The sequence below is a fragment of the Macaca fascicularis genome, chromosome 12 (assembly GCF_037993035.2).
Source record: "Macaca fascicularis isolate 582-1 chromosome 12, T2T-MFA8v1.1".
In the NCBI taxonomy this organism is placed as follows: domain Eukaryota; kingdom Metazoa; phylum Chordata; class Mammalia; order Primates; family Cercopithecidae; genus Macaca; species Macaca fascicularis.
The window spans coordinates 61,476,983-61,491,017 of record NC_088386.1 but is presented as its reverse complement, the minus strand read 5'-3'; the positions used below and the strand labels follow the sequence as shown (position 1 = coordinate 61,491,017).

General features: G+C 35.8%; 1 protein-coding gene across 13 annotated transcripts in view; it reads left to right on the top strand.

Moving 5' to 3' along the window:
• The window catches only part of TTC21B (tetratricopeptide repeat domain 21B), a 97,262-nt gene that overhangs the window by 23,677 nt on the left and 59,550 nt on the right, over positions 1-14,035 (top strand). For 11 of the 13 annotated variants that reach the window (XR_012421175.1, XR_282616.5, XR_010579899.2 and 8 more), the window contains exons 10-14: positions 357-454; positions 773-973; positions 5,166-5,295; positions 10,400-10,557; positions 12,037-12,261. Coding sequence is in view for 7 of the 13 variants with exons in the window: in XM_065525599.1 (XP_065381671.1) it covers positions 357-454; positions 773-973; positions 5,166-5,295; positions 10,400-10,557; positions 12,037-12,261 (812 nt within the window). In the remaining 6 variants the exon portion in view is untranslated. Of the gene's footprint in view, positions 1-356; positions 455-772; positions 974-5,165; positions 5,296-10,399; positions 10,558-12,036; positions 12,262-14,035 lie in introns of those variants that run through there. The other 2 variants (XR_012421176.1, XM_074009374.1) reach the window with 2 other exon arrangements.

Genomic DNA, 14,035 nt, shown 5'->3' with positions numbered 1-14,035 from the left:
ACAAGTATTTTATGGTTTTCTAAACTTAAATTGTTCTCTACTGCCCAGATTCGAAAAAGTCATGTCTTTAAAAATAAAATTTTTAATTCACAAATAATATCTTGAGAGAACAGATTTATATAAGGTGGTTCCTATAAATTATGAATTCTTCAGTAAATGATTTTATAAGGTCCAAGGCTACCCATTTTATTTTTTTTTCACTGTTTTCATTTTCTTTCTTTCTGTTGTTTTTAATCTAAAATGTTAAAGTATTGTGATGGGGGAAAATGTGTTTTATTAATGTTGTCATGTTAGCTTGAAGAGTGCATGCCTGAATTGGTGTGGACTTTGACTGTCTTTCTCCTGTTTGATTTTAGGATTTATCCAATGTCAGCTGATAGAAGGGCAATTACAGGATGCAGATCAGCAGCTAGAATTTTTAAATGAAATTCAGCAGTCCATTGGAAAATCTGCGGTACAGTATTTTATTTTATCAGATGGTCGATGCTAGCTGTTTATAAAATATGAAATTATAAATCAGTCTTATTGTTTTGTAATGGCTGGAAAGCACTAGTGTACACTAATTTTAATATGTAATTGAATTTATTAATTTACCTCAATGCAAAATGAAACTTTATTCTTCTGAATGATTCTAAAAGTCTATTCAAGCTAATACTTGAGTTTGAACAAATAATTGCGTATCAGTAGCACATTATATGCATTTGAAATCTGAGTAGAAATAAATAGCTTTATAGCTAAATGGAATAATTTATGAAAACTACTTATTTTCTAGGAATTAATCTATTTACATGCAGTTCTTGCCATGAAGAAAAATAAACGACAAGAAGAAGTTATTAATTTGTTAAATGATGTCCTGGACACTCATTTTTCACAAATTGAAGGTTTGCCTCTTGGCATACAGTATTTTGAAAAGCTAAATCCTGATTTCTTGTTGGAAATTGTTACGGAATATCTGAGCTTCTGTCCAATGCAGGTAAGTAATTATGGGACTTACTTTCAAGGATGCATTTACATGATGTTTTATGAAAGAACTTAAAAGTTTTCTTTAATGCATTAGACTATATCGGCATCTTAAAATGGTAGTATTTGTATCTATGTTAGTTGAAATTGCTTTTAATCAGACTGTTTTTAGTAATGACTGCTGTCAACTACTGAAAGTATTGGTTTGCAGATATTCATTTGTATTTCATAAAATCTTAAAATCTTCAGTTTAAAGAAATATTAAAAGTCATCTAATTCAGACACCTACATTATATTTGCATCCAGTCTGTAACATCACTGTCAAGTGCCTATCCCACATCTGGACATACTTAGAAATGAAGTTCTTATCATATAACTATGATTGTTAGCCTGTATTTCCTGTGTTAAGTCAAACTCTGCTTTTGGTTTAAAAAAAAAAAAAAAAAAAGGACCATTTACTGGTCCTCCTTCTGCTCCTTGGATTGACATAGAGCAAGTCCAGTTGCTTAGAGCAAGGATCATTCCTCATTCATACACAGACCTTCAGATATTGGCAATTAGTTTTCATGTTCCACTAAACAACTCCAGGTTTCCAGCCATTTATTTTTTATATGAAATAGTTTTGAGAATTCTGTTTGTGAATCTGATGATATTCTTTATTTTGTCTGTTCCTCTCATTAAGCTCACTATTCCAGATGTGGATTTGACCTGCAAGAACTAGAATAGACCTTTTCCTCCCTTATTCCGGAAGTCCATCCAACTTTCTTTTTATAAATCACATTACATTAATTACCTCTATTGAATCAACAGTTAATTAAAAACTTTCAGTCTCTTGTTGTACCTTTGGACTCAAATGTAGGACTCTACATTTATTCTATGAAATTTTATCTTTTCAGATTCATCTCATGAAATGAATTCAGATTCATTCCATGTTATCATATCCATTCCATGTTATCATATCCATTCCATGTTATCATATTCCTTGTGGATCATGATTGTCACCTATTTTAAATGGATCTTTATTGTCATCTGTCATCTGCTTTATCCAGCTCTGCGATAACTGTTACTATAATGTTCTCTTCCAAGTTTTGAGTAGACCTGAAGATAAAACCCTATGTTGTACTACCAGAGAGTTCTTTCCAAATTGATGTGGATTTATTAGTCAGCACTCTTATTACAGATAGTAAGCAGATACAGACGTCCTAACTTTACTGTATTCAGCTCACATTCAACACAGGGATATCAGGGCAGGCACTATCAAGCATTCTATTGCTGAAAGCAAACTTCTTAGCATTCTCCCTGATCTACAGCTTTGGTAACTGTGTTAACATGGGGAATAAGGAAAATGACCTTCCCTTAGGGAACCCATACAGCCTTTTCGATTATCGTGTCCTTTTCTAGGCTTTCATTGCTATTTATTTTTTAAACTTAAACCCTCAGAGAATTGTACCTGGGATTGACCTCAGACTCCCCAGTCATAATCCATTTCACTTGCTTGGAAGTTGGAATACGTTTTTTTCGGTATTAATCTAGTATTCAGGATTCATTCTATGAATGTTTATAGAGTACCTAGCACTCTACTTGGAGCTGGGGAAATACCCATGTAAAACAAACTACATTCCTTTCCCCTGAGGCATGTATTCCAGCGGGAGGAGACAGATAATATAATGAAGTCAATTGTATACTATGTTTAGAAAATGACAGGAGAAAATAATAGAGCATGGTGGGGTGATGGTGATTTTAGATACAGTGGTCAGGATAGGCCTCATGAAGAGGGTAAGATCTGAACAAAGACTTAAAAATAGGGTGTGTGTGTGTGTGTGTATATATATATATAAAACTAATATATATATATAAAATGAATAGTGTATATAACTAATAGTATGTGTGTGTATATATATGGGAGTTTATATATATACTCCTTATATACATATGGGAGTTTATTAAGGAGTATTAACTCACACGATCACATTGTCCCACAGTAGGCTGTCTGTAAGCTGGGGAGCAAAGAAGCCAGTCCTAGTCCCAAAGCTGAAGAACCTGGAGTCTGATGTTCAAGGGCAGGAAGCATCCAGCATGAGAGAAAGATGTAGACTTGGAGGCTAAGCCTGTCTAGTCTTTTCATGTTTTTCTCCCTGCTTTATATTCTGGCCATGCTGGCAGCTGATTAGACAGTGCCCACCCAAATGAGGGTGGGTCTGCCTTTCTCAGCCTATTGGCTCAAATGTTAATCTCCTTTGGCAACATCCTCACAGACACACCCAGAATCAACACTTTGCGTCCTGCAGTAAAATCAAGTTGACAGTATTAACCATCACAGAACATGTGAAAATATGGTAGAGTGTTTCGGACAATGGGAGCAGCTGGTACAGAAGCCCAAAGGGACTCGAGGAGACAAATGTGGCTAGGGCAGGGTGAGGAGGAGGAGAGTAGTCAGAGATGAGGTTATCCCAAGGAGACGAGCCCAGGTAGGGCCATAGCAGTTCTTATAACTCCTTTGGCTTTAATTCTGAGTACAATGGGATACAATGGGGAGTCACCAAAAGGCTTCCAGCATGATGCAAGTCAACACTTTAACCCAGTGTTTTAATGGATTTCTCTATCAGATGTGCTGAGAATAAACTGTAATAGAACAAGAAATAATGCATTAAGTGGTAGTTGGGTCTCTAGTTCAACTAGACATCCTATTTTCCTTTACCAGGAAATTCTGTTTTCCTTTACCAGCATGATAGAAAGTAATCAGCGTATGTGATTCTATTTTCATAGGGAAATATGAGAAAGGCAGAATTGTCTCTTTAGCTCTGTTCCTACTTCTTTGACCCTTTTATAGACATAGTTTTGTTTAGAATTTTAGTTGAACAAATGATATCTTAAAGATTGTCTGCATAACTATTTTTTCTATGATTGCACATTGAAATTGTTTGCAGTAAAATGATGGTTCTCAATAACTCATTCTTAGCAGGTGACAAAGAACATTATCAGAACCTCACCATCACTTACACTTTCACTATTTTTACTTAGGCTGAAAAAAATACATATTTTTAAACTATTTGCTGTGTATCTATTATTGTGCAAAGAAGCATAAAAATCTTATCTTCAAGACACATAAAAACCCTTAGGCCTATAAAAGAAGCAAAACTAAATAAGAAACTACCAGTAGAACTGTATAGGTATTATAGAGTGTTAAATTTTATTATATAGATTATATGTGAAGAATTTAAAGAAATTGAAGTATTCTAGGCAATAGTAGTCATATTCTGATTATCTTTTTGAGCGATACATTGTGTGTGTGTAAGTTGTAGCACTTTCTTGTTAGTAATAATGGCTCGTTATAGGAGTGATTTTCCATAAGAAGGCACAGTCCAGTTAAAGATCTTTATGTGTCAGGGGGCGTGGGGTGGAGAGGATCAGCCTCATATAAAGAAACAGCCGTAGTAAGGCAAAGCAGGAGGGATGAACATTTTATATTTAAATTCTGATATCACAGTACTAAACTTGTGATTGGATGACCATTGGATAAAGGTTGGTTGGGTAGACAGCCATTATAAGAATAAGAAACAGTGAAAAGAATTAAGCAGTGTTCTAGTATCACTTTAATTATCATACTCATTATTAATTGAAAGGAAAACTTTGAGGGTCTAAAACATGCCAGGCTGAAGAGCGGGGAATGTAAAGGTATGAGACATTTAGTTTAATATAGTGAGCGTTCTACCTTCTGTTTACCAGTGGGGGAAATCTGAATTCTTTAAAAACTGGCTTCACAGTACTCTAGGGGATAATGAGAGTAATTGAATTGAGCAAATCACAAGGCATATCTAGAATTTGAACACTTACTGCCTTGACTGTGTCAATTCTAGCAAGAAACTCTACCTCTCAGTTATCTTTCCTTTAACAGATATATTTATCTGATAAAAGTTTTGAACAGATATACTCACTTGATATGTTATCCATTTAGTAATTGTATAATAGTTTCATAATTATTTTGCTGAATAAGAGCCATTATTTGTATTGTGTGTTCATAGATCCCAGGGAAATAAATTAGTATTAGTTAAGTCATAGTAAAGATATTAGGAAATAAGTGAAATCAAAGAAATTTTAGAAAAATATGTATAGTTTGGTTAGTTATACTAAAATTAATATATGTTTATTTTTAGCTAAATATTATTTTACACTTATAAAATGATCTGCTGATTTGTTTTGTTTAGCCTGCAAGTCCTGGGCAACCTCTTTGTCCACTTCTCAGGCGTTGTGTCTCAGTCCTGGAGACCGTAGTAAGAACTGTTCCAGGTCTTCTACAAACTGTCTTCCTAATAGCAAAAGTGAAATATTTGTCAGGTAGAGTATACCTTAAAAACTTTTAACCTTTTTATTCTGATGTTGATAAAAACAAGTGTGATTAAATTAAGCACTCTGTATATAAGAGAATAGTCACATAACATGTACATTTTGTATATGCATAGATAAGTAATTTTAATCCAAAATAGAATTGCATAACTTACTATTTAATCCTTTAAAAATTACTATAAACTTGTGTGGCTTAAGTGAATTGCTGGGAAAATGCAGTTGTACCACTTTAAAAAAAGTCTGTCAGAAATTACTGGAAACTAGCAATAAGATTTTACAGTCGTTAATCCATGGTTGTGTTTTTACTGGTATAACCAAATGCAACATTTGCCAGATTTCAGGCCCTAATGAAAAGTACTGAGTAATTCTTGTTTAGTTTCTGTGAATAGTTATGGATAGCTTAAAATAAAAATGACTCAGTTACACCTTAGTTTTCTAAGGCACAGACAAATACATGACTTTACACATAGAAATAGACCATCATGGCAGGGCACGGTGGCTCACACCTGTAATCCCAGCACTTTGGGAGGCCAAAGCGAGCAGATTACTTGAGCCTGGGAGTTCAAGACCAGCCTGGGCAACATGGTGACACCTCATCTCTACAAAAAAATACAAAAATTAGCTGGGCTTGGCAGCACGTGCCTGTAGTCCCAGCTACTCAGAAGGCTGAAGTGGGAGGATCACCTGAGCCCAGAGAGGTTGAGGCTGCAGTGAGCCAGGATCACGCCACTGCACTTCAGTGTGGGTGAGGGGAGTGAGACCCTGTCTCCAAAAAAAAAAAAGACTGAGCCTGGCGCCGTGGCTCACGCCTGTAATCCCAGCACTTTGGGAGGCAGAGGTGGGCAAATCACGAGGACGAGGTCAGGAGATCGAGACCATCTGGCTAACATGGTGAAACCCCGTCTCTACTGAAAATACAAAAAATTAGCGAGGCATACTGGCGGGCGCCTGTAGTTCCAGCTGCTCGGGAGGCTGAGGCAGGAGAATGGCGTGAACCCGGGAGGCGGAGCTTGCAGTGAGCCGAGATCGCGCCACTGCACTCCAGCCTGGGCGACAGAACAAGACTCCGTCTCAAAAAAATAAAAATAAAATAAAAATTTAAAAAGGCCATCATATCATGCTTGTCTATATGTACCTTTGCCAACCGAATGCTATAAAAGTAAATAAAGTTTGTAAAACTGTAAGAGCAGAAACCAGCTTAAAAGGTTTTTTCATAAAGTTATTTCCTGTTATATAATGGAGTGATGAGATTGCCTTTACTGTTTCTTTGGACCTCTGTTTTCTTTATTTTTTAATTTTTTATTTCAATTTTTTATTTGTGTTGGGTACAAATAGTTTTTGGTTACATGGATGAATTGTATAGTGCTGAAGTCTGGAATTTTAGTGCACCCATCACGTGAGTACTGTACATTGTACCCAATATGAAGCTTTCTATCTCACACCCTCTTCCCATCCTGCCTCTTCTAAGTCTCCAGCGTCCACTATATCATTCTGTTTGCCTTTATACCCATAGCTTAGCTACTACTTATAAGTGAGAACATAACAGTATTTGGTTTTCCATTCCTCAGTTACTTTATTTAGAGTAATGGCCTCCAGTTCCATCCAGGTTGCTATAAAACACATTTTTTTTTTTTTTTTTTTTTTTTTAACGCAGCTAAGTAGTATTCTATGGTGTATATATACCACATTTTCTTTATCCACTCATCGGTTGATGGGCACTTATGTTGGTTCTATATCTTTGCAGTTATGAATTGTACTGCAATAAACATACACGTGCAGGTGACTTTTTGATATGATGACTTCTTTTCCTTTGGATAGATATCCAGTAGTGGGATTGCTGGATTGAATGGTAAATCTACTTTCTACTACTTTGAGAAATCTTCATACTATTCTCCAAAGAGGTTGTACTAATTTACATTCCCACCAGCAATGTATAAGTGTTCCCTTTGACCACATCCATGCCGTCTTTTTTTTTTTTTTGCCTTTGTAATAGTGGCTGTTCTGGCTGTGGTAAGGTGGTCCCTAACTATAGTTTTAATTTACATTTCCCTGATGATCAGCAATGTTGAGCATTTTTTTAAATGTTTGTTGGCCATCTGTGTATCTTCTTTTGGGAAATGTCTATTCATGTCATTTGCCCACTTTTTAATGGGATTATTTTTTTCTTGATGATTTGTTTGGATTCCTTATAGATTGTGGAAATTACAGACTTCTGTTTTAGCTATTAAAAACATTTAGATGATGTCAGAGGGTGGTTTTACCTCTAAAATATTTCAGTTGTAAGAAGTAATACTAATACCTTCTGATTGAATTGTACCATTAAACCACAGGATATTTCAGCTTTTCTCCTAATTGGAAGGGGTATCACCCACTATATAATTAGACTGGGACTTTGATTCCTATAATTTATTAAGTGTTTATTTTATATTGTGAAAATTTATATGAGTAAGTCACAATCTAGTAATACTTAATCGTTAAAGTCTCTAGTCATGAAAATTTCTTATATTAATCCCATTTTTAAGAAGAACAGTCTTACATAAGAATGATACAATGGACTTTGGGGACTTAGGGGAAAGGGCAGGAAGAGAGGGAGGGAGGGATAAAAGACTGTATACATTGAATACAGTGACTGGGTGATGAGTGCACCAGAATTTCAGAAATCACCACCAAATAACTTATTCATGTAACCAAATACCGCCTGTTCCCCAAAAACCTATTGAAATGAAAAATACAATTTCTAGTAACCAAAAGTTAAAAAAAGGAAGAGCACCCTTAAATCATGTGAAATACTGCTAGCATGTGTCTAAATAGTAGCATTTTTGCTAAATTGCCAACTGAAATGACTTCTGACACCAACTAGTTGGAGTTGGGCCAAACATCACAGGTTAAGGGCACAGTCTTCCATAAAATTGCCCTCACTTCAGACACCAGCCACAGATTTGGGCATTCCTAGAGCCTCCTGTGCTTTTGACTAGCTGCAAATGTGGAGGTCCCTCAGTTTCATTCATTTACTAGAATGAATTACAGAACTCAAGAAAGCACTAGGCTTAAAATTACAGTTTTATTATAGCAACAGGATACTAACCCAAATCAGCAACAGGAAAAGATGCACAGGGTGAGGTCTGATAGGTTCCCAAATGTAAAGCTTCTGTTGTCCTCTCCCCATGGAGTCAGGAGATACCACTTCCTGACATGTCGATGTGTGATAATCAGAGTATTAGCATCCAGGGAAGCTCACCAAGGTTTGGTGTCCATAGCTTTTATTGGGATTTCATTAAGTAGACATGGATTAAATCATTGGCCATATGATTGAATTCAATCTCCAGTCCCCACCGACTGATAATGTGGCTCTAAGCTCCAACCCACTAATCACAGGGTTGGTCTTTCTGGCACAGCCAGCCCCCATTTCAAGTCTTATCTTTGGCATAAACTATCTAGGGGCGTACCATAAGTCTCCTCATTAGGATAAACTATCAGGGTCCATAAAGAGTAATACAGACATCCCTAACATGAGGGAAATTCCAAGAGTTAGAGACTCCTTCCGGGAACCCAAGACAAATGCCAGCCAAATGCTTTATTACACAGAACTCTGACAAAGACAGATACACAGGACTGAAATGTCTTTCAGTTTCACTCAAGGGAAATTGCACTGCTCTTAGAAAGAGTTGGTGTTGATCTCTGGTGACGTGGTCTATTTTCCTCAACAGTAATGACCCACTTCTCATTTTTAAATATTTAGTATCCTTCTAAATATTTTAAATATTTCAAAATATTTTAAATATTTAGTTTCCTACCCTACATATCCATCTCCTCACCCTTAAAAGAAACAAAGATTCTCATTTCTGTTACTCATACAGTACTCATTTTCTTCAGTCTCTTACTTGCAAATCTTAATTCTCTATGCACTTTGTCCTGTTAGTACAACCTCTTTCTTCAAATTATCGCCTTAAGCCTTCTCCTTCCTAAGATAATTTTCACACAAATTTATTATGCCTAACTTTTCCTTTTTTTACCTGTGCAGTTTTGAGTGTTGGATTGTATCACAATAAATCAAGAATCTAGCATCGTTAATTATGCTTGACGTTTGATTGCTAAACTTTGATGCTATGTTTAGTAAGTTATTATGCTCTCTCAGCCAGTTAGTTTTCTGTTAATCCTCCGTCTCTGAGAAGAACATTTTCAGTCTCAGTGCATTTCTATTACCAGTAAGTTCAGCCTTATTTTGCTGACATCAGGTGAGGTTGAGGGGCATAATTCAACAGAAAATCATTTAGGCTGTCTTCTTCCCCCATTCTCCTAGCAAGGTTGAATGGGGAGTTGTTCTACTTACATCTTCTTAAGGCCCATTTATGAGGTGACTAAGTGCAGATCAGTGTGGGTTACATCATGAGAAACTTCTAAGACTTAGAATCAATGCAATGTTTTCCTCTGAAGAGCCTCTTCTTACCACATCTATCAGCCCAAGGTCAATTCCTCGATTCCTGTCACTTTAATCTTGATTATTTCCTTCTATTTTAAGACTCCCAGATATATAACTGGCATTATTTCAGTTGGTATTTAAAGGTATTTTAAATCTATAACTCATATTTCTGAATCTCTGAAGTATATCCATAGGCCTTTTTTGTTATTTTATGTGTAGTAGTAATAGAATTTTTGACCAAGAATGATTACTAGACTAATATGCTCTTTGTTAACGTGACACTACAAAATTCTAGCTATTTAAATGAAATGTCTTTGTTATGCATTATTTATTTTAATGAAATTATAAATAAAACCTTTTTTTTTTGGACAAGGAAAATAAAGGTCGGTTTATTGGCCTCTCAGTAACGCCAGTGCTTGGCTCTCATCCTTTCCTGCTTTCCCTGGCTTGCTCATTAGGATCAAGGGCTTGCCTGACTTGCAGGTGTATTCATTCATGTGGACTAGAAGGAAGCTAACTAGTGCAGATGGAATTAAACCATGGCCTATGAACAGCAAACTTTAAGTTTACAAACACTAGGGCTCTCCGTAAACTAAACAGTCTTCTTCCTCTTGCCTCTCAGATCTCCATTTCTTAATCATTTGAATTATAACAATGCATTGTTTTTCTTATTAGGTGATATTGAAGCAGCTTTTAATAACCTTCAGCATTGCTTAGAACACAATCCCTCTTATGCCGATGCTCATCTGCTGCTAGCTCAGGTTTACTTGTCTCAAGAAAAAGTCAAATTGTGTTCTCAGTCTCTTGAACTTTGTCTGAGCTATGATTTTAAGGTAAGTATTCCAGACTGAAGTGGATAAGACATGTCACCCTCCTTGAAAGCTTACATATTCAAGTATTTTGTGTTTTAGCCTGTAGTATTTTGCTAACAGTTGCATGCTTAATGGAAAAAAAAATTGAGCTCACAAGCAGTAGGAGGAAAAATTGAGGCAACACAGGTATGAATAAAAAACTATGTGGACTTGGTGACAAACATCCTGAGGTTAATATCTGGTCTTTCACTTCTCTCTGAGCCTCAGTTTTCTTTTCTGTAAAACTCACTTACTAATACTTTGCTGTTACAATGAGAATTAAATGCAATAATGAAGGTATATAAAAATAATGATAAACTCTAGATCCTTATGTCAAATATTTTTATGTATAAAGATAATAATTGTTTATTTCTTGGGCCTTAGTTTTTAATAACTTCTTTTTGGATTCATTGTGAAAGAACATCTTGTCATTTTGAAAGTAATCTTGTGGTTTGAGGATATAAACACAGTACATTTCTATCCAAGATATTATGTGTTACATCCAGTATCCCCTCAACGTTAGGGAAAATCCTAGGTTCAGTTGCTTCCTGTATTACCTCGAGTCATGGAGGAGCTCTTATCACTTTTGCTTTGCTTCACAGGGTCATGAACCCTGTTAAGGGAGAACCCTTCAGTGAATTAGAGAATCCTAATTAAGATTTGCAGAAAATATCACTTGCTTCTTAGGATAGTGGTTTTCAAGACTAGTGGTATGTCAGAGACCCAGTGCTGGTGCCACACCTCTACTGAGTCAAATGAGTGTGAGTCTCACATGAAGCTCTGTAAGCAAATGTCCAGGCTGCCTAAGGTTGAGAACTTCAGCATCAGAAGGACTATAGACTTCCTAATCGCTAGGTGACTGCCATGTCACCTCATTCTGGGTCCTGTCCTTCCCTTTTACTTCTTTTTCCTAACTCATTTTATCATTGTCTTATGTTTTCTGTATATACTGTTTATAGCCGACGTAAAGATGGAAGCTTTAGAACTGCATATTTAGGAGTAGTGTCAAAGGGGAAGGTCAATGCTTCATTAAAATGTCCTGAAACTTTTAATCTTCAAATTTAAAAAAGGGGAAAAACAGTGTTTCTAGAAATCTAGTAACTTTGTATCAGTCCTAGAAGTGCCAGATAAAGAAATTCCTTTCCTGAAAATTCAAATAATCTCTTAGAATGTAGTTGCTAGCCTTATAAACCTTGTTTACACTTTCTCTTCTGTCACAGGAGAAATATGTAATCAACCTCTTTGTCATCTCAAAGGATGCAGGGAGAAGCAATTTTCCTAAATCCAATTTAATATGATAAATAATCAGAGGGTTAATAAGAGGGCAGAGATAGACTTCATGCATACAATCAAAGATGGATTGTTCTCAGTGATCTCATTATTTTAATGTTTGATGGATTGTAAATTATGTGTTGATGTTGTAGGCACTCCAAGGAAATGTTATTAAATATTATTTTTCAGGTGAGAGAATATCCTTTATATCATTTGATAAAAGCTCAGTCACAAAAGAAAATGGGAGAAATAGCAGATGCAATTAAAACACTGCATATGGCAATGAGTTTACCAGGAATGAAAAGAATTGGAGCCTCCACAAAATCAAAAGACAGAAAAACTGAAGTTGATACAAGCCATCGTTTATCGATCTTTCTTGAATTGATAGAGCTTCACCGCTTAAATGGAGAGCAGGTAGGTCAAGTTTTAATTTAAGGGCTCAGATGTGAACTTTCTTATTCTAACATATATATTAGTAGAAAATGAAAAGCTGGCTGGGCACGGTGGCTCACACCTGTAGTCCCAGCACTTTGGAAGGCCGAGTCGGATGGATCATCTGAGGTCAGGAGTTTGAGACCAGCCTGGCCAATATGGTGAAACCCTGTCTCTACTAAAAATACACAAAAATTAGCTGGACATGGTAGTACGTGCCTGTAGTTCTAGCTGCTCAGGAGGCTGAGTGAGGCAGGAGAATCGCTTGAACCTAGGAGGTGGAGGTTGCAGTGAGCCGAGATCACGCTATTGCACTCCAGCCTGGGTGACAGAATGAGACTCCATCTCAAAAAAAAAAAAAAAAAAAAAAGAAATAAAAAGCTAAATGTATTTCCTTGACCAAGTGGTAAACTTTAGAAAAATTTATTTCTCATTGCCTTGTACTAAAACATAAACTTCCTGTAAGCTCCTGAAAGTTAAACATAATTTGCTCCTGGGTGACCTAAAGTATCAGTGTGCTCATGTTGACTACAATGGAACATAATAACATGATGTACAACTCTCTTGGTTACTGTGAATGTAATAATATAATGCAGTTATAATCCTATGAATCCCTAAAAAGACTTACACACATATACACAAACACACATTTATGCACACTCTAGAACTACTGAAATAAAAAGAAAGTACCAACCTGAAATTCTAGTAGATGAGGAAACAAAATAAATGAATGAATACTCATAGGAATATTATAAAGTCAGATATTTTAAAAAATAATAATATATACAGATAAGATAGAAAGTAATTCTGGGAGAATTAAACTTTGTAGAAAATGAGGAACTCAAAGTCATTTGTATCAGTTGTTTTAGGTTGCAGCACTTGCTAATCACTTATTTTTCATATTTTAATGAAAATTAAGAAGGCTGTATTTCTAAATATTTGCCAAATCACAAAGAATTTCCATTTATTTATTGTATTTTTTAGTGATAAGGTCTCACTCTGTCTCCTCGCTGGCATGCAGTGATACAATCATAGCTCACTGCAACCTCCTGGGCCCAAGGGATTTTCCCATCTCAGCCTTTCAAGTAGCTGGGCCATGCCCAGCTAGTTTTTAAAATATTTTGTAGAGGGTCTCCCTACGTTATGCAGGATGGTCTCAAACTCCTGGGCTCAAGTGATCCACCCAGCTCGGCCTCCCAAAGTGCTGGAATTACAGGTGTGAGAGAATTTCTGTTTTACTAATTAACTTAAAGTACATTTAACAAGAAAGGCCAATTATACCCTATATAGTTGATTCTAAGATACACTTAAATTACATTTTAACATTTCTGGAATTCTTGTAATCTATGAAGTTGAGACGACTCTTAAATGACATTTTCGATTCATCAAGGTACACATTTGGAAATAAGGTAGAATATTCACCTAAAGTGTAGCAACAATGTTGTTCTGGTGGAGGGAATAAAGTAATCTGCCACTTAATGAAGACCCAGTGTGTACAGCTCTTCATTATACAATGCTGGGTGCTAAGTAAGTGCTCATTAATATAGTAGCAGTGACCCTCTGTAGCAGCTGCTGTTGTCCTAGATGTGAAAACATTTATCTAGCTAACAGTATTTACAGCCTCATCTGATTTTGGTCATGGGTTTAGTTTTAAATTTTTGAAGTTTCAGAAAATTCTATTAATTTATTTCATAAATATTATAAATGTACTAGCATTTATTCTGCGTTATGAGAAAATCTCTCTTTCTAGTGTTAT